At 35.7% G+C, this 21962-nt stretch overlaps 2 protein-coding genes across 2 annotated transcripts; one reads left to right on the top strand and one right to left on the bottom strand.

Annotated features, from left to right (window-relative positions):
- Window positions 1-4218: 4218 nt before the first annotated feature.
- Window positions 4219-7899, bottom strand: LOC101899677 (pro-corazonin). The gene is made up of 3 exons (XM_005180505.4): window positions 7839-7899; window positions 4869-5141; window positions 4219-4812 (listed from the first exon to the last, which is right to left on the bottom strand). The coding sequence occupies exons 2-3, from the start codon at window positions 5093-5095 to the stop codon at window positions 4587-4589; spliced, it is 453 nt and encodes a 150-aa protein (XP_005180562.1). The 5' UTR covers window positions 5096-5141; window positions 7839-7899; the 3' UTR covers window positions 4219-4586.
- A 3716-nt stretch (window positions 7900-11615) lies between these two features.
- LOC101899852 (cyclic nucleotide-gated cation channel beta-3) lies at window positions 11616-20234 on the top strand. Its single transcript, XM_011292976.3, has 6 exons — window positions 11616-12153; window positions 16021-17757; window positions 17817-17966; window positions 18686-18770; window positions 18825-18914; window positions 18973-20234. The coding sequence occupies exons 1-6, from the start codon at window positions 12118-12120 to the stop codon at window positions 20133-20135; spliced, it is 3261 nt and encodes a 1086-aa protein (XP_011291278.1). The 5' UTR covers window positions 11616-12117; the 3' UTR covers window positions 20136-20234.
- The last annotated feature ends 1728 nt before the right edge of the window (window positions 20235-21962 follow it).

Here is a 21962-nt window from a genome sequence, read left to right as displayed (position 1 = left end):
AAGGTTTCAATAAGAAATATTTAATGAAAATTTGATTTTTTTTGTTTAAGAGTATTTTATAAAACCTGTATCGATTTGAAATATAAAGGATTTGTGTTTACAGAGTGAGATGAAAAAACTGCAAGCAACTTCAGACTGCTGTTATTTCTTAGCCTCTTATCCAACAGCTGTTAAAATTATTCCAGTGACAGCTCTTTACATTGTTCACAAGCGTACAAAAGCATTTGGTGAGAATTTTTCAGGAAAATGTTATTCGTGATGGAATTCAACCGTGATTTCTTTATATTTGTCTGAAAAACCACAAGTGGCTATCGTTAGAGCACTCGAGAATTTAAATGTGAATAAATCTTTTGTGTCTCGTACCATAGAATAACGCTACCCGTGATTCTAGTAGCGTATCCCGATGTCGAGGAAGTGGACAGAAGAAAACAGCAACATCAGCAGAAAGGACTCGAAAAGTAAAGAAGCGATTTGATCGAAACCCGCGACGCAGTGGCCGAAAAATGGCTTGTGAGCTGAACATATCGCAATATTCCATTCGACAAATATTGACAAATGAGCTGGGGGTAAAGCCATTGAAATTCCAAAGAGTGCAAGAACTTAAACGGCAACAGAAAGAAAATAGACTCAAAAGAGAAAGAAAATAGACTCGCGTGGCCGAAAGTGGTGAACTGCCGAATTTGGTTTTTTCGATGAGAAAACATTCGTTGTCCAGCAGTTTGTAAACAATAAAAATAATAGTTTTTACTTGCAAAGAGGTCAGCTGAAAATGTGCACCTTCGGCTGGCCACCAGAACTCAAACGCCGGCCATGGTGATGGTGTGGGCTGCCATAACAGCCGATGTTCGCTCTCCGCTCGTATTAATCGAACGTGACATGAGAATAAATGCCGAATATAATAGCGAAAATATTCTGTAGGGTGTATTAAAGCCTTGGGCACGCAAACATTTTGGCAGAGGACCTTGGACATTCCAACAGGACTCAGAACCATCGCACTCAGCTCGCGCCACCCAAGAATGGTTACAAAATGAGGTTTCTCGCTTCATTTCAAGCGCACAATGGCCACCAAAATCTCCGAACAACAATCCGTTTGACTATTGTGTCGGGAGAATTTTGGAAAACAAAGTTGGCACCTAAAAATACCAAAGGGTCGATGAGCTCAAGCAACCGCTTCGCCGGAAATGGGCCAAAATACCGCAGAGCAGCGTCTGACGGTTTCATTAGCCGTTTGAAGGCCATAATTCGTGCCAAACGTGACCAATTCGAACAAATCTAAACTTATTCTAAAATTTGATGCTATTTCCGACATTCTTTGCTTTCATTCAATAATATTTAAAAAAATGTAAATATTATGGCATTTGACTTTGTTGCAGTTTTTTTATATCACCCTGTATATTATGAACGAAGCTTTTAGTCAAAGGTTTATATACATTTATGTAAAAACAGTTGTACTAAATTTATTAAATTATGACCCTAAATGAAGTACCTTAACAAAACTGCAATAATGTAATTCTACGATAACCGATGTTCCCTTTTTGAAATCGAAAGAATTGCAAAAATAGTAGATTCTTACAGGTTCTGGAACAAAGTATAAATATACATTAATATGTTTCAATGTGAACTTTAAGGTTTAACTTGTATCTTTTGAAAACTCTTTTGTTTTTGAAGCAAAAACAAATTGAATTAAAAAAAAAAAAAAAAAAAAAAACAATGAATAAAGTTGTTCAAATATTACAGAATTGGGTCCATGATCTTATATTTATTATTTCTACACAATTCAAACATTTTATTAGAAAGGTTATTTTTCGACTTAGAACTCCTCTTCAGCAGGTTGAAAGAACTTGAATGCAAAACAAGCAATAAAAGTTTATTAACCCTTTATTTCGCATTTAACGAAATTACACGTGCAGATAGATCTTATGGCATTTCTAATTTTGAAACATTAAAAGGATATAAAAACTAATGACAATCATTTAGACAGGTGAACATATAAATGAATGGACGGATAAATGAATGGATGGTTGAAAAATATTTAGAACCGAAAACATTCAGCGCTCTCGACCAAACAACATCAACACAAATGAATAAATATTAGATGTGGAAGAGACAATGGAAATAACCTTAACCGCAAATAGCTTAAATAAAACTATTAAAAGGCAAACACACAAAAGTTAGTCGGCATCATAACATGGCTAATTGGACTTTTGTGAACAAAGTCAAAATAACAATTTGAGAGAACTTAATAATAAAAAAGAATGCGAGAATTTTGAAGTTTTAATGCATAAATGTCATTTGAAAAATATGTCTTTTTCTCCACGAAAAGCTTTATAACTTATCAAGCTTTACAACTTACAATGATGTTGAGTCTTTTAGTTATTTATGAAGTATATGACTTGTATTATTTATAGAGTACAAAAGCCAGTAAATATTCTTCAGAATTTATTTTTTGACAGAAATTCGTTTGACATTTCTTATAAAAATTTAAAGGTTTTATAAACACATTTCTTAAAAAATTTCCTATATAAAGAACTATAGCGAAGAATTTTTTGGAAGAAACTTTCTCACAAAATATTAAAAAAAATACGTAATGTTCTAATGTTATGCCAGAATTCCAGTCCTTGAAAAAAAACAACAATGTAAAAATAAAAATTTGGAAATCATTAACAATTGTTTTCCAAGAAGTCTTCGTAAAACATATTTTTAAACAAGTAAAAAAACATTAAGGATTATCAAAATACCCCATATCGGTGGTTATCGTTATATGTGTGCTATAGGAAAACGTGGACCTAAATATTTTTCTCTCACCGGAGCTAGAACCCATTATGAACTACAAATACCAATTTTAAGACAAATCCGTGGAAAAATGTGGCAAAAATTATAAAAGTACCAAATATCGGGAGGTACCGTTATATGGGGGCTTTACAAAAACGTGGACCTACACATACAATGCTTCGCCAAGAGAGCTGGAATCCATTATGACCAACTAAGAGCAATTTGTATACAAATCCGTGGGAAAATGTGGCGCAAATCGTCGAAGTACCGAATATCGGGAGGTACCGTTATATGGGTGCTATACAAAAACGTCGACCTATACATACAATGTTTCGCCACCGGAGCTGGAACCCATTATGACCCACAAATAGCAATTTTTAGGCAAATCCATAGAAATATGTGGCAAAAATCATTAAAGTACCGAATATCGGGAGGTATTGGTATATTGGGCCTATACAAAAACGTGGACCAATACATACAATGTTTCGCCACCGGAGCTAGAACCCGTTAGACCCTGATAAGCGTAAAATTCTAAGTTGGCTTAGTCCGTCCACCAGTTGTAATCACACTTGAGTCCACATGGCTTTCTCTAGAAAGTTAAAATTTTACAAAGAATTGTTTTTTTGTCTTCAGGCAGGTCAAAAGTCAACCGTATCGAGTAGCCCCAAAATAACGGTACCTTCCAAAATTCGGTATTTTGACTACTTCAGCCACATTTTCCTATGGAAATGTTTCGAATTCGGTGTTTAGAGTTCGCGAAGGGAGAGCATTGTCTGTATGGAATATAGACTTTATAGGTTAACATTTTACTATAGCTCCATACAACAATACCTTGCGATATTTAATATTTTGACATTTTCAACATTAGTCCATTTTTTTCTATAACCTTAATAGAGCTGTGCCTCTGAAAATTCGGTATTTTTATGTTTTTAGCCACAATAAATAATTTTTTTTGGGTTCATCCGAAAAAAATTTTACAAAATCTATGTTAGACCGAAGGTCCCTTAACAAATATGTTTAAAGAATCCGCGTTTGTAACTCTAAAAGTCCCTCTAAAAATATGTTTAAATAATTCCCGTTTGTAAATCTAAAGGTCCCTTTACAGTATCCAATTTTGAAGATGGTTCTAAAACTATGATTGAAAATTTTACGTCTATCTATCTCGAAGACCCTTTAATAAATTGTGTTTCTAAAAAATGTTTAAGAAATCCACGTATAGTAGTCTAAAGTTGGCTCTAAAAATATGTTCTGTCCTAAGTTGCATCAATTTTGATTGAATGATCCAAACTCCTTAACATTTTCTGAAAACATTGAAATTATTATTATTATTATATTGAATCTTCAAGACGAATAAATTCCCATCTTTTGTTTGACTTTCTGATCCTTTCGAAACATACGTCTAAAAAACTTTACGAGTTTTAATGAATATCAATCACATTTATTTAATTGTTGTATTTAATTTAAACTCTACACACTCATTAACATTAAAAAAATGTCCATATAAATATATTTACATAATATCAAAAAATGGAGAAGTTATCATTTATGTAGGTATGTTTGTGTGTGTTACAAGTCAACATATTTTCGTATTATAAGCCAGCCTCAGATGATGTTTTTTGGTTTTAATTTTCTTTTTATTTTTTTGCATTTTAGTAGCATTTTTATGCTAGATTTAATCATTCGATAATTGTATAAAGGTTAAGTTGAGTAATTTCCGTATCGCGTATTATAACATTAAAATCGAGTTCCTTGTTAGTGTCCTGTTGTCGTTGGGGGCTCATTGTTCTTCCAAAATATTTCCGTTGTTATTTTTTTTAGTGTTTGCCATAATCATCACTGGCATCAATAAGCGAGCTATTCAATTCCTCAAACAACTCATTTGATTGATGACTTCTTAACAGGGGATTATTGCCATTATTCAGTTTGCTGTTGTTGTTGCCATTTTGATTGCCGGCGGACAATGGATTCAAAGCCAAGGCAGCAGCTGTTGAGCGCAGCAGCAGAGGATTCCTTAAAGCATGTTGAAGTTGCAATAGACATCTAAAATCGTGAAAATTAATTTTAACTTCAATATTTTTTGCTTGACAATTTCTCACCTTTCCAATCGCCTCTCATTCACATCTTGAATATCAAATATTTCGGATAGACCCTCATCGTCTCTGTGAAATATATTTGTGGCAACATTTCCAGGTCCATTTCGTTTCCCATTGGTCCAACCGCGTGAGTATTGGAATGTCTGGGCCATGCAAGCCATGGAAAAGAGGAACAACAACACAAGGACACGCAACATGGAATATTGGAAGGATTGACCCATAGATGCCATTGGGAAGTGTGTATAGGTTGTAGTAGGTAGTGGTATTGGGATGGGACTGCGAAAAGACAAAATATTTGTAAGAATTTAAAATAATAGGTGTTAATTTATTGAAAAATTAAAAAAAAAATAAAAAAATGCAAATATATCAAATTTTTCATATTTCATTATATTTCAGATTTTTAGAAACATAACGACAAATTCGCCTCAATTATCTAGTTTTCGCTTTGAACTCTCTTTTTGATTGGCAGTACTTATTTAAATTCGCCTTTTAACCAATCTCTACGTTTGGTTTATGTCTCCGAAATTTCCCGCATTGTATCTGTAGCGAAGGCATAAACCACGTTATACTTATTTCGTTATTTTTATTGAAGATTTAAACCATCACGGACCGTTATTAAATTCAATTCAAAATTATAGATATTTCCCACCAATAAACGGTCAATTGTGAACAATTAGTGCACATTTTGTAAAAATCCTCAGAATCAGTAATAATTTGACGAAAATCGAAATACTATAAATGTCGTATTTAAATCTCATATTGAATTATATGTATATTATTTCTAATGTAATTCTAATATTCTCTCCTTTTTTTAAACTCAATTACGCTGTGCAACACAAAACATAAAATCGGGGAAAATTCTGTAGATTATGAAAGTAGAGCTAAAAAAGAAGACACGTGCATCAGCGTATTTAAAGTTTGCATCCAAAAGTAGCCAAAGTAGTTTCCTCTCTTCCAAACTTTTAGAAATTTTGAGATTCGGATTTCTCGGAATCTGTGCGTTTTAAGAATATAGTGTCTCCGGCAATATTGCAAGTATTGTTTTTTTTTATCCCTTTTATACCCTTCACCGTAGTATAGAGTGTGTATTAAGTTTGTCATTCCGTTTGTATGTCGATTTAACGCTGACCGTCCGTCGGTCTGTGGAAATCACTATAGCTTCCGAACAAATTGAGAAAAGGTTGATGAAATTTTACTCAAATATGTGTTTCGTCTGCAGGACTTTTGGTACTGAAAATGGGCTATATAGGTCCACGTTTAGTTATAGCCTCCATATAACTGGAATTGTTTAAAATCTCGTATTTGAATTTCGAAAAGGGTACTTAAGTCTATGACAGAAAATTGCATATGCAAGTTTAAGTCATCGGTACCTCCCTATATCCGGTATTTTTATGATTTAAGCGACATTATTGACTGGATTTATTTCAAACTTCGTACCATAGCCTAGGACAGAAAATTGCATATGCCGGTCCTCCCTACATTCTTTATTTGAGAATTATAGGGACATGATTTACCGGAATTGCTTCAAATGTCGTTTTTGAAGTTCCTAATGGGTAGTCCAAGTCCAAGTCATCGTATAGCCAATATACATCGGTACCTCCCTATATTCGGCATTTTGATTATTTTTGGCTACATTATTATCCGGAATTGTTTCAAATTTCGTATTTGCACTTCGTAACATTAGGCTTTGACAGAAAATTGGCTATTTCTTTAACAGAATTTTTAACGGATTCTATTTTTTATTTATTTATTTTTAAATTTCCAATTTTTTTTTCAAATGGTGGGGGTATTCAAATTTTAGTCCGGCCGAACTTACTGCTTTTTAACTTGTTAATTCTGAAAAAAAATAGCAATTCGTTGCAAATTTTCCTATAAATTTACCGTGCAATAGCCAGTCTGGGTTGTGGAAAAAACAAGTTCTGGGTTCTTAGGTCCATATAGGTCCACTTTTTGAATATCCCCCTTAAATTTCAAGTATTTTTTACATTTTTACACATGTTTTCATTTTAATTTTGCCAAATTTTACAAAAAATATATATATTAATAAAGTTTCAGAGTACAGCCGTTATATAATGATACCTCCTGATTTTAGTTATTGCAAAGGTCTTGGCCACATTTTCTAATTGACTTGGCTTTATCTTGGTTGTCGGTCGATTGATTAACTTTTCTCAAAAAGTTTGGCCCAGGCGAACTTAAAGTCGGTTTTACTTGTTTTATTGAACATTTTGAACTTTATGGATGAGGCATCAGATAAAGAAATATGAGATCCAAACTAACTTTTTCGAAATACCTTTTGTAACTGAGGTCTGAGGGACAAAGTCTATGGAAATTCCTACTACAGGGTACATAAATTGCTTAGATATGATAAATATGGCTGGTTTATGAAATTTAGTAACAAGATCTGAGATAAAGATGGACAACGTTACTATTTTTGGGTAAGGTAATAAATAATGTACCACTCCTATCAGAAAGAAAATTTTGTACAAATTATTGTTAGAAAAGTTGAGCAATCGAAAAAAACAATAGCTTTTCTTTCGTCGGCGAAAATTTGATATTGTACAGATGTGGTATGTTATGAAAGGTATAAACTTGAGTTGTATACATCGTGGTCTTCCGAAATATATGTAGAACACACAAACAAACTTAAAGGACTTTTCCTCAATTTCAGAAACATGATTTCGGGTTTTTCACACGATAAATCATTATATTGCTTTTAGAGCCAATAAGAACTTAGATATCAGTCCCATTCTTTAAATATTCATTAAACTATAAAGGCCAAACAGACGGCACCATACGTTAGGTTGTGATTGTAATATAGTTATGCCAGCCTATCCAAACACACCGAACAAGTTTCAATTACAATTCACTAAATTATTTTTTTTTAATCCTATAATATGTTTTTCTCTTTTTAAAAAAAACAATTTTTACACCTTTGCTATTTAATGTGATCGATTTTGGTTATTTTCCACTTACATTTGCCGTCGTTTGGAAACTACACAAACTGCACGTCTACTCAAATGTGATTCGAAACTGGGAATGAATAGCTAACTGGAATATGTTCCTCGTTTTATACCTAATTTCTGCGTTCCAAAACAAACGGGATAATTTGCAGTTAACTAAAAACACAATCTTCACCAGCAATTATCTTTGGAAAGAGAAGCAAAATAGTATTTACTAAATACACTGCAAAAACCGTTCTCCCCCAAGCAATATCCCAATCTTCCTCCCTCATGCTGGCTTCACAACTAAAATATTTCCTCAGTGTAGCACGTCCATCCTCTTCATTTATTAACACTTGTTTTATTTAGCATCTACAAGGATTAAATGTTATTAGAAGGCAATTGTTTTTATTCACTTTCCCAAAAAAAAAGAAACTACAACCACAAAAACTCTTTATGACGATATGTGTAAGGCGAATACAAAAACAAAACTTCCATTACAAGTCCTTAGTAGAAAACAACAGCTTTTGGTGCCGCACCAATGAACAAATTGAATGCATTTGTTGATTAAAAAATTATCACCTTCACTTTCGACGAAAAATCAAATAAACCCTTTCACAGGCATTCCCCTCCCCCTTACGAGCAACGCACAACAGTTGGCCTTTAGGCGTTGCTAAAAATACGCAGCAGTTCCATCAGCCACAACTCCTTGCGATAACCGCCAAGATGTCTATGCCGAGATTGCCGATGAAAGGATTATTGCGGAGGTTAAGGAATGAGAGATAATTACCAACGGGTTGGTTGATCTTTTGTTAAAGAGTTCGTGTGTAAACATAATTACACACATACATACATACGAAAATGAATATTGCTAAAGCACAATTAATTGCTATAATCGTGGTTTCTAAACACATTATTTCAAAAATGAGTCCTCTTTCTAAATATTATTTATAATCATTAATATAATTAAATATCCTTTATAATCATTAATACATCCGAGAATTTGGAAATTTAAATTAGTAGATTTTAATGTAGGGCCCGGAAACAGAGAGAAATATTGCGAGAACTTATGACGTACTACTAAAAAAAACTGTAAGCCGTACAGCCCCCACACAACGGATCTTCCCTATTTATGTTATTTGCTTCTGATTTTTTCAACCGAATTTGTAAACGTCCTTGCAAAGAACAAATTGTTTTATAGACACCATACGATGGTACTTTGCGATTTTCGGGTTTTTCTAAGCTACTTTTTTTATCGGAATTGTTTCAAATTTGATATTTAGAGTTCGCAATAGTTACCATATTTTTAGGGTACCTGCCATTATACAGGAATAACTTTTACTCATTGAAAGAGGATGAAATTTCTTTCCGGATATTTGGAGTTGATCTAGAGATGTGTGTTTGAACGTCTGATTGGTTGGGGCGCACGATAATTGTGGAAGGAAGATCCCATTAATTTGAAAGGGGTCGGTTGACCGGTCCTCTCAGAATAATATTTTAAATTGTAAAAGAAAAATGTATGTATCATAAAATGTATGAAAATACTGGCTTGTCCTCGTAATCACGCTATTGTCAAAACTAATTAAAATAGGAAGCTAAATTTTGCACAGATCAGTCTTATGTCTGCAGGCAGGTCAAGTTCGAAGATAAGCTATATCGGTCCACGATATAGCGGTAACACTCGATATTTGATATTTTGATGCTTTTATCCACATTTTTCTATGGAATTGTCTAAAATTCTACAAAAGAAGTTCTTTGTGAGTACTCAATAGAATCCCATATAACAGTACCCCCGATATTCGGTATTTTGATAATTTTAGCGAAATTTCTGACCTGAATTGTTTTAAATTTCGTATCCGTAAAGTTCATAATGGGTACTACAGCATATGACAACAAATTGCGTATGTAGATCCACGTCTTCGTATAACGATACACCACAATACTCGGTATTTTGGTCATATCAGAGACATTAATCACAGGAATTGTTTCAAATTTCGTATTTGAAACTCGTTATGAGCACTAGAACCTATGACGGAAAATCGTCTATAAAGGTACACGTCTTTATATAGTCCACGTATATCGGAACCTCCATTTATTCGGATTTTTTATGATATTAGCGAAATTTTTTAACGGAATTGTGTTAAATTCTGCAGCCTATGACAAAAAATTACTTATGCCGGACCACGTCTTCGTATACCCCCAAATAACGATCTTCATTGAGCGCTATTTATCAACGAATTCTTTTGGAATTTTTCAAGTTCCTTCAAAATGGTGGAAGGTAGTAAAATTTCGGCCCGACCGAACTTAGCTGCTGTTCTATTTGTTAAAACATAATTCGAAATATATTAGTTACAATTCGTAACATTTCATTCTCAATTCGAGAATTCCGGCAGGTACGGTTAATGGAAAAAAATTAATCTATGTAAACAAAGCAAAAAACACACACGAAGTAGAAAATTTCCCAAATTTAAATCTCAGCTAAAAAAAATCAGGTGAAAATTTAAATAAAATCATCAGATTTTCGTATATCGGGAGGCATAGCTATAAATTGGCTATAAGGCCAATGTTTACAATTACCTCCTACACAATAACATTTTATTTTATTAATACATTTTTTTTTTCAAAAAAGGTCCACTAAAACGTTGACCTAACCTAGACCTGAATCTGCTACAAAAGGTGGGACCCACAACAAACCCCAAATACCTACTTTTAAAAAATGTCATTAAATAAAGTGTCGGAATCATAAAATTATCAAAATGCCAAATATAGGCATGCTACGTTATTTAGGACCTATAAAATAATTTTGACCTGCATGCACAATTCTATGGTTTCGAAAAGAGCCATTAATCCTCATAAGATTTTTTTGTGAGAAAATATTCTAGGTAGGTACAGAGAAAAAACGCATTTAAAAATTGACTTCTGGAATTAAAAAAAAAATTATAAAAGAAATATAACTAATTTTTGTAATTTTTAGAAAGTTACAAATTTTAGTTTCGTTCCAAGAGATCGTGTTAGGCCTTTTAAGTACTCTAAATGCACAATTTGTTCAATTTGACAATTTTTTTAATCAGAACTTTATGCACCGTACGCAATTATCAAAAATTTCTTTTTTAAAATGTAATTCCGGGTTTTTCCTTTTTAAATAGTCTTAAAAATCTTTCATGCTGAAGTTCACAGAGCAGAATATGTAAATCGGAAAAACCAAGATTGACCTCAATATCAAATTTCAAGATACTACTCAGAACAGTTCATACAATAATAGTACTCCTCAGATACAAACAGAGACCTCAATATCACATTTCGGGATTCCAGCTTCATTCCTTCACCTAATACCAAATTTTGTACAATTTGGTACTTTTCGTACAAATATAGGACGTATTTCTCAACCATTTAACCAAATAGTGGTTTTTATATAAAATTTCACAATTTCGTCTCTATCTCTTTGAATCCGGACCAAATTAAGTACAATTTAATACGTTTCTTACAGTTAAAGAACACACTTCAAAAACCATCTCCATATGAAGAGCGACCATGTTAATTCCCGAGCTTTGTGTCCATCCATTTTCCTGGGAGAATAATCATTTATTTATTTTTTCATTCAAATAAAAACCCGTTACAAAAAGTCATAACTATTTTCCATTAATTACAGCAGTCAGCTGCTTAGCCAAAGCTTTAAAGCTTTTCTATTAATGTATGTAAGCAAACATATTTGTTTTGACACCAATTCGCCAGTCAAGTAAACAGCAACAAGTTGTGTGTTTAGATTATGGCGATCAAAACAAAAAACAACATCGACTGCATGCGGGACATGCGCGTTACGTCTTTTGTAATTTCCTTTTTTTCAGAAGGAAAAGCCGATATGACAAATGTCAACATAGACCAACAGTCTATTGGAGGGACTTAGTTAAGCGAGTCGTAGTCTGGCAACTGATAACAAAGGAAATTTTTGTGTTTTTATCCATATAAGGTTTTGTGTGTATAACTGTAAATGGAAAATTTGGAAAAAAGAAATATTTAAAAGTGTTAATTAAAAGAAAACTGAAGTTGTACGTGAAAATGTTATGCTTTAGATGTGTTGAGAAAATGATGAAATATACTTAGGAAATAAGTTTTGTTTAGATTTCCTATTTTGAACTATATCTGGAACCATATGTTTTATGTTGTATATACACACTCACATATGTATGGATATTATCATTCCATAAAGTATTCTCTAAAACTTGTTCCATGATTCCAATAGACTAGCGCATTGTTCTGTTCACGTGCCTCTGTTGCAGAATTTCCTCAAATATTCATTTGAAAACCGGAATCCTATGATGAATATGGAAAATATGGGTCGACTACGCAAGGTGAGTGTGTGTGGTGCGTTGTGGGTGACTTACTATTTTAATGCAGTAGTTGTTTATGTTGTTGCTTTAAAATTTTGCATTCCTGTCGCACCAACTGACCTTCACATTGGTTTAACCACAACGACTTCAACGATTGTGGCCAAAAAAATGGGTGGGAGAGTGAGAGGGAGGCAAATTCTTATATTGAGAACAAGTTAAAAAAATGCGTGTATTTACAATCCAATACAATAACAGTTATAACTTGATGTCTCTTTGAGCGAATCAATTAAACGTTTAATGCAAGTGTTTTTGTTTTGTGCTCAAACCATAAATCAGTCATCAGTGTAACCCAGCAAACAAAACATTATAGGTTTATTTAATAAGCCAGATAGTATATTTTCCAAAAATGATTGAGGTAAAAACATGGATCAGTAAGATAAAAAATTATTGCTCTGTTGCAGACCCTGCAATTTTTTCTTCGATACTTTTACATCCTTGCGGTTCTGGAACAGACTATATGTTGTGTTTATTTTCGTGACGAACTCGAAGAAAAATAAAAATTGAACTTTTAAAAAAGAACAAATGTAAAATTACTAGCAACTCTAGCCTAATAAGCTTAATAGGACTTAAACCTTCTAAATGCAGATCTTTATGGACAGGTATACAAGATAACAATTTGCGACTATCCTGTCGGTATCATTATAAGGGAGATACGTCGACCAAATACGAAATTATGCCGTTCTCAGTTGACGAAATCAAAAAAAAAATCCAAATGGCAAGTCCGTTGGCTATAATTGGTTTTTTAATCGGGCGGTTAATTTGGGGGTTGCGTCTAATCAAATACGATGAAATTCCTTTAAGGATATTCCGAGTCAATCTGGGATGTCCATTTGTCTTTGGGCACAATCATTTTTGGAAGGACTGTTATATTCGGTCGAAAATTAACACATCGTAATTTTAGATTGAATTCGGAGATGGACAATAGCACTCCTTCGGACACAAGGTCAGGTCTTAAATGGGCAACATTGGCTCGCTTAATCACTCGCTCGCTCTCCGCAAAAAAGTTGAAATTTACATATAAAAGCGTAGTGGAAAAACTGACTGACAAAGCCCAGACGAAACGGCTGAAGATATTAAAATGTACTAATGTACCATTCCGTTCATTCCGTTTGTAACTCCTCGAAATATTAATGTCAGACCCAACAAAGTATATATATTCTTGATCAGCGTAAAATTCTAAGTCGATTTATCGATGTCTGTCTGTCTGTCCGTCTGTATGCCTGTTGTAATCACGCTATCTTTCGAATGAATTGAGATAGAAGGCTAAACTTTTGCACACATGTTTATTTTTCCAGTAGGCAGGTTAAGTTCGTAAATGGGCTATGTAGGTCCACGTTTTCATTTAGCCCTCATATAACAGTACCTCCCGATATTCGGTATTTGGATGATTTTAGCGACATTATTCACCGGAATTGTTTCAAATTTGGGATTTGAAGTTTGTAATGGATACTACACCCTAAGACAGAAAATTGTCTGTGCACGTCCACGTCTTCGTATAGCCCCCATATACCGATACTTTCCAATATTCGGTATTTTGATGATTTTAGCGTCATTATGCACCAGAATTGTTTCAAAGTACGTATTTAGAGTTCGGTATGGGAACTACAATCTGTGACAAAAAATTGTCTTTGCAGGTCCTGGTCTTGGTATAGGCCCCATATATCAGTACCTTCCTATATTCGGTATTTTGACGATTTTAGGTACAATACCCATCGAAAATGTTTGAGAGGTTGTATTTGAACTTCGTAATGGATGCTACAGCCTGTGACAGAAAATTGTCTAGGCAGGTCCAGGTCTTCGCACAGCTCCGATATAACGGTATATACGACATTTTGATAATTTTAGCTACATTATTCACCGTTTATTTCAAGTTTCGAATTTCAATACGGTAATGGCTTATGACAAACAATGCCTATGTAGGTCCACGTCGTATAGAACCCAATATAACGGCTATATTTGGTATTTTTAAAATTTTAACAGAATTTTTTAAGGATTTTATTATTTGAAAATTTCCAAATTCGTTCCAAATGGTAGAGGGTATTCAAAGTACGGTCCGGCCGAACTTACTGCTTTTTAAGTTGTAATACTTTATATTGGAATGAGCTAGAAATCTGAAATTTGTAATGAGAATGGAAATTGGTACGAAAAGTGTACAAAAAGTACTAAAATGTAATACTTTATATTGAAGAAATAAAATGAGGTAGAATTCTGAAATTCGGAATGGGATCCGAAGATGGTTATGAGGTGTTGTAAAATGATACCATTTTGTATTATGTGAAAGGATTTGGACTTGAAATTTGGTATGAAAATCAAGGTTAAACATGATTTTGGAAATGTTGTACTAAGTGTGCGAACTGTACTAAATTTGGAACAGTTTGGTTAAGGTTGAACGAATTTAGCTGATATTTTGTATTGGAGTTCCTGTTGTTGGTAGATTTGTGATAGAGAGGTCGTTCTGGAAATGTGTAGTACAAGTGCACGAAAAGTACTAAATAGTACTATATTTGGGAACATTTTGTATTGGGCTAACATATAATGCCTGGAATCGGAAATTCAGGTCGCTGTTCATGTCTATAATCGACATAGTGAGGTGTTTTCGGAAACATGTACTATAACTATACGAAAAGTACTAAATGGTACTATATTTGGTATTGAGCGAAAGGATCGAGATAAAATTCTGAAATCTGATGTATAGATTACTGATTGTACCTGTGTTTGAGATTTGGAGTTGGGTTTGGAAATGTTGGGATAGAGACGAAATTCTGAAATTTTATATTGAGGTCACAGTTGGTGTCTGGGGTGAACCGAATGATGTTGTTTTGGTCATCGTAGTGAAAAGTATGGTAATAAATTTGGGATTGAGTTTTTGGGTAGAACTGGAATAATGAAATTTTATATGGAGGCACAGTTGGTATAAAGGAGATGGAGGTGGATTTGGGAACGCGTGCTAAAATTGTTCGAAAAGTACTTTTGCTATGGATAGAGTTTGAATCCTGAAATTCGACTGTTGGTTTTTAGGATTTAAATATGATGGCGGACAATTTTTATTATGAAACGACGTTAAAATAGTTTGGCCAGAAATATTGGATGTATTATTAAAGTTCATATATTTCAATATCTTTACTTATATAACAACTAGTTAGAATACCAAAATATTGCAGCCATTCCGCAACATGGACGAATATTTACAATTTTTGGCGTTGATTGGTTTTTTTCCAGTTTTTTCCAGAAAAGTGTCTAAAACTTCGCATTTTGGATAACAAGTTTTTTTGAGAAAATTTAAAAAAAAAATTATTGAAGAATTATTGAAGTTTTCAGTGAAAACGTATTTAAAATATATTTAAAAGTTTCCACACACCTCTCAATACCAAATTCTCAAAACAAATCTCCTCCTTCCAAAACTCTTCCAACGTATGTTAGGTTAATCTATCTCACACATACATTGACTACAAGTTTTTTTGTTTGCTGGGCCACCTCTCACTCAGCTCCACTGTTGGCCACCTAGCCAGGCAAACATCGAGATAACTAAAATCGAATTTATATTCACAACACGAGTTAGTCATTGTCAAACAACAAACAAACAGACTGACAACTTGAAACTAAAACTAAACGTTGTTATTGTTGTTGTGGTCGCTGTTTTTGTAAGCCACCAGCGAGCAGTGGCCACTGGTGGTCAACCGCTTATGTTTCAATTGAGAAGCAGTTAGTAATTTGCTAAAATTCAACAATAACGGTTCTCGCTTGAAAACAGAAAATACATTTTCGAATAACATTTACCTTGTTCTGCATCTTAATTTATATTCTTTGGTTTCGATTTCTCTACCCTAGCCGGCCAATGCTGGTGGTAATGATACCCAACTTTTATTGAAATCTTCACCGAATATTTTGGAAAATTTTCCCTACGAGGATTTCAAATTGAAATTGGATCGCTCGCAGCCGAAACGAATGACGTCACCACCAATACGCCACCAACAGACGACCTCACGTTCAAAGTCACCGCTGTTTTGTGACACTCTCGAACGTCATGCCTTCATGCAAAATGTCATTAACACGAAATCGAATACGCGCAGCAACTATGATGTCCGCTATTCATCGCCCAGCCAAAAGGAGGCCACTGTGCGCCGTAGTTTGGAAGAGATTTCCAAAGACATCAAGGAAATTGAAGATTTTCTAACGGTAACGGAACAGGTGCTGAAGCAGGAACGTGAATTGGATATGCAAATGGAATTGGAACAGAAAAAGAAGCAAGGCAGCAAGGATGGTAGTCCCAACAAGGAGAACAAATCTCCATCGCCCACGGGCAATCGTTCGCGACGTAACTCCACCAAATCGGTGACCTACAAAATCAATTCATTTCGCAATCGCAAAAAGAAAAACGGCTCCCCGAGATTCCTAAATTCGCGTTTGTATTTTCGCAATGGCCGTATTGGCTGTTTGGAAGCCGAAAATGCCACATCCAATGTGGAGAGTACCCATGCCCTGGTAAAACATATTCTAAAATATGAAAATGAAAAGCCCCTGGTAAGCCCGGAAAGTGTCAGGAGGGTGTTGAGTGCTGGACCCAGTGATTCACCTCCCATGACAGAGTCCAGGACACCAAGAAAACTGTCCGGCTTAAATGCCAATCATACCACCTTACCCGGCCAAGTTTCAGAGAATCCAAATGGACGCGAGGAGTCCTTTGAAATGCAACCTCTGCAGGATGTCATTTCGAAGGCAGCTGGTAAGGTTCTGCTAGATCATGGAGACTCGGGGGTACACAACTCGCCACAAACTGAAAGTTTTGGTTCCAACAGTCAACCCTTGGTGGATGAAGATGAACAGGATGTTCAGATATGCTATGACGAACTACCGGAATTGCCCAATGAGGAACACAATATGGGCGCTCTAATGGATAGTGAAATGGACGTAAATGATTGCGAGATACCGGCCCATGTGATAATTAATCGGCTCTCAAGTGCCGATAGCTTGGATTCAGAGGGTCAACAATTTTTACGGGATCAGGTGAGGCATTTGGTGCGACGTTTTACGGCTAGAGCCAATAAGATGAAGACACGTCTCGAAATGCCACCCACACCGAGTAGCAGTGCCTCATCCCCCTCACCGCCACCACCAGCCATCAACTCGAAGCCAAACTTCGCATTGGCCTCCTCCAAGGGAAATGAGCCGCCAGTGAAAAAGAATCCAACACCTCAGCAAACCCCTAACAAAAAACCTCTCTTTGTGGCTGACACACCACGTTCTAATGTCTGGCTTTGTTCCAGTCTTTGCAGCACCGATGATCAGAAGACACTTGATCCCCAGGGAACCCTGTACATTTCATGGCTTTGTGTCGTCTCAATTTCATTTCTTTACAATGCCTGGGTCATTCCGTTACGTTCCACGTTTCCCTTTCAAACACCGGAGAATACCAACACTTGGCTGATTTTGGACTTCTGCGCCGACATTGTCTATTTGGTGGATGTTGTGTTCTTCAAACATCGCATAATGTATCTCTTCGAGGGTTTTTGGGTTAAGGATAAAAATCTAACGCGAAAGAATTACATGAGGAAGTTGCAGTTTAAGGTATGTAGGAGGTGGGGGTAGTGAAATGAGGCATTTAATTATTTTCTGTGTATTTACAGTTGGATCTGTTGGCCCTGTTGCCTCTGGAGTTGTTGTATTTCAAATATGGAACGAAGGCGGTTTATTTGCGGTTCCCACGTTTTCTCAAGATTCAGAGTTTCTGGGAGTTCTTTAAGCTGTTGGATCGTGTTATTTCATCGCCACACATTGTAAGTTTTTATACGCTCCACCATAGTATGGAGAGTATATTAAGTTTAGTAACACATCGACATATACCTTTAAGACCCTACCAAGTATATATTCGTGATCGGCATAAAATTCTATGTCGATTTGACGCTCCGTCGGTCCGTATGTCATTCCTTATGTGGAAATCACATAAGCTTCCGAACAAATTGAAGTATGTGGATAAAATTTCGTATTTGAAGTTCGTAATGTATACTTTAAGCGATGCGATGCTTATTTCGCATTTGATAAGACCCAAATTTTGACCCTTTGTGTGGGAGAGGCATGGTGCACTCGCACCTGATTTAAATAATGGGATTTGCAAAGTTTGTTCAAAATTTTTATACGTTAAATTATTTTTTGTGAAAAATTCGACCTTATATGGGGAAGGTACGAGTAGGAGTGGACCGATATAGGCCATCTTCGAACTCAATCTAAGTTTGACAATAATATGAGGATGTACCAGGTTTGGATCACATCGGATACTACCTTTGAGAGTTATAGTGCTCTAGTGCAGCCAGACAGACGGGCGGACGGACCGAGACCTCTAGATCGGCTCTAAACGTCCTTAAATCTGGCTCGAAGAGACCTAGGGTCTAAAACCGTTATTTCGATGGGGCACGTTTTGACCGTATCAAATTTTATACCCTCTGTAGCCATATGTCTGACTCCCTTTTTATTAATGTTCATCATTCCAATCCCCTAGGTCCGCATAGCCAAGACATTGTTGTATATGCTCTACATGATTCACTTGACGGCGACATTTTATTATGCCTACAGCGTTTATGAGGGTAAGTTTGTAACATTCACGCCCTAACTTGGCTATAACATCCAATATCACACAGGTCTGGGAACCAATCGCTGGGTATTCAATGGGAAAGGACATCCGTATGTTCGCTGTTTCGCTTTTGCCACAAAAACTGCAACGTCTATTGGTAAGTCATCAGATGTCCTTAAATTAAAACTTTCATTAAAAACTCCTCTTCCCTTTAGGTAAAAACCCCAAACCCGAACATGAGGGGGAATATCTGTTCATGACCGCTGCCTGGCTAATGGGTGTCTTTGTGTTTGCCTTGCTCATTGGTCAGATAAGAGACATCATTTCGACAGCAACCAGAACCAAAAACGAATACCGGCAACTGGAAGATGAAACCTTGGAGTATATGAGACGTTTGAATCTACCTCAGGAAGTACAGAAAAGAGTCAAGATGTGGTTTAAATTCACCTGGGATCAACAGCGTACCCTAGACGAGTCGAATATTTTGGATTCTCTACCCATTAATTTGAAAACCGATATAGCCATTTCGGTTCACATACAAACTTTGTCCAAGGTGCAACTTTTTGCCGACTGTGAAGAAGCCCTGTTGCGTGATTTGGTATTGAAACTGAGAGCTGTAACCTTCCTACCCGGTGATTATGTGTGTCGCAAGGGCGAAGTGGGCAGGGAGATGTACATCATTAAATTGGGTCAGGTCCAGGTGATGGGAGGGCCCAACAATGACACCGTTTTGGCTACACTTTACGAAGGCTCAGTATTTGGCGAGATAAGTTTGCTGGGCATCAATGGAGCCGATCGTCGTACAGCCGATGTGAGATCGAAGGGTTATGCAAATCTCTTTGTTCTCTCAAAATCTGATTTGAACGAAGTCATTGCCTACTACCCCAATGCCCAATCCATTCTGAAGAAGCGTGCTCGAGCTCTAATGCGTAAGAATGCGGCACGTGAGAAAGAGGAGAGGGCTCGCAGTGCTGAGCAGGCTGATGTGGTTATTGGAAATCCGAAAACACCAGAAAATCCTCCAAAACTTTTGCAAACCGTTATACAAGCATTACCCTACGAATCGCCTGCTGTTATGTTGATAACTCGAGGCTCGAAACGCATGCGCAAAAAGCGACATTCCGTAAAAATGGAAACAATCGAAGATCGTGAAGTGGAAGAAATCAATGAGGGCCAAAATCAAATTAAAGCCCGTGACAGTTTTATGTTGCCTCGTGACTCGAAGTCCTATTCGCCGGATTTGTTATCTTCAATCCAAAGGGAATTGGAAAGTAAACATCAATTCATTAATTTAACAGATTCCGAAAAGGCCCTCATCATATCCACCTCGAGCAATGATTCTGTACGGGTAGAGGATATTGAAGAGTATGGAAAGTGAAGAGAGAGAAATAGTATATAAAGGATAGAGAAGTTATTAATGTTTACATTTTAATAGTATTAATCATGTTAATTGCCAAACACTATTATTCAAAATAAATGTGCTTTTAATGTTTTAAACAAAAAAACATAATGAAAATGAGAGGATTCGAATTTTAAAAATAGATCGGCTTAATTAATTGCTGGAATTTAGTAAATCCTCTATATTGGATATAAAGCGTTGGACCCGGACGGAAACTCAATGGTATTGTTCAAACACCTGGATACGCCGTGAGTTGAGTAGCTGACAAAATTTCTCAAAATGTCACACTGCTCCCGAAGCCTCGAAAATGTAACGGGATTGTCCCGCTACTGAAGCTACGTAACGATACCGGCAAAGGCATCGTACAGGCTAAATTTCCTTTTTTCGCCCGTAGCAAAGTACTAAAATGCACTAAAAAACAAGTAAAAAAGTATCGGTCGGTTTTGCCGACAGGAATTCGTGTCGGACCTAAATAAATATGATATAAAGATTGCGACGTGCTAGGTTTAGACTGCCTTGTGTTAATGGAAATTTTGGGATGTACCCAGCTTTGAATAGAATCGGATGTCAATTTTGCTTTTTATGAGCTTCCCCTTTTTGTGGGGGAGGTACCAGAAGGAGTGGACCGATATATGCCATCTTAACACCAGATATTGGGACAATCAGATCTTTTAAGACAATTTTGTAAGACTTAAAATTATTCAAAATTTTACCCTTTGTGGGGGAGGTATTTGATAGAGTGGACCGATATTATCCATTTTTGTACCTGACCTAAAACTGATGACAATCTTTCTGTGCAGAATTTTTTTTTTTAATTTTTGACCTTGTGTGGGGAAGATACCATAAGTAGTGGATCGATATAGTCCACCTTAACACCAGACCTTGGGTTACACATATTTTATGAAAGTTGTAATTATTAAAAGTTTTGACCATTTATGGGGGAAGTACTCAATGGAGTGGACCATATTGTACATTTTCACACCCCAACTACTACTGACGCAAATATTAGAATTTGCAAAGTTGGAGCAAAATCGGATTATCCGTTCTCTTTTTGTGCAAAAAATATATTTTTTGAAAATTTCGATCTTTTGTGGGGGAGGTACCAGAAGGAGTGGACCGATATTTGACAAAAATATTACGATGTACCAAGATTGGACCAAAACGGATACTCCCTTCGAGAGTTATCGTGCGCACCAGCCAGACAGACAGACGGTCGGACGGACATCGCTAGATCGACTTCAAATGTTCTGAAACGGATTTGGTCCAAGGAGACCTAAGGTCTAAAACCATTATTTCGACCGTATCAAATGATATATACCCTCTGTAGCCATATGGCTGAGGGTATAATTAATAATTTGTGTTCAACAAAAGGAGTGAGCTAGAATTTTAAAATTTGGAATGGGTGTCACTAATGGAGTGAAGAACCAAAGGTTTTTGGAAATTCAATATTTAAGGTTGCGAAAAGTTCTAAAATGTAACCATTCCGTATTATGTGAATGGATACAGCTAAAAACTTTAAATTTGGTATGAAAATCAAGGTTGAAACGTAAGTTTTATATATGAAGGTGGTTGTGGAAATGTATACTAAAATTGTACGAAAAGTACAGAAAGGTACTAAATTGAGAATAGCTTGGGCGAACGGATGAAGTTAGAATTTTAAAGTTTTGTATTGGGGTCCCTTCTGCTGGTAGGCTTGTACAAGTACAAAAAAAGTACTAAATGGTACCATATTTGGTACAATTTCGTATTGGGTGAACAGATAGCGCATAAAATCTTAAATTTGGTATTAGGTTAGCTATTTATGTG

Source organism: Musca domestica, unplaced genomic scaffold (genome assembly GCF_030504385.1).
Source record: "Musca domestica strain aabys unplaced genomic scaffold, Musca_domestica.polishedcontigs.V.1.1 33, whole genome shotgun sequence".
NCBI lineage: Eukaryota > Metazoa > Arthropoda > Insecta > Diptera > Muscidae > Musca > Musca domestica.
This window is presented reverse-complemented; position numbering and strand designations above follow the sequence as displayed.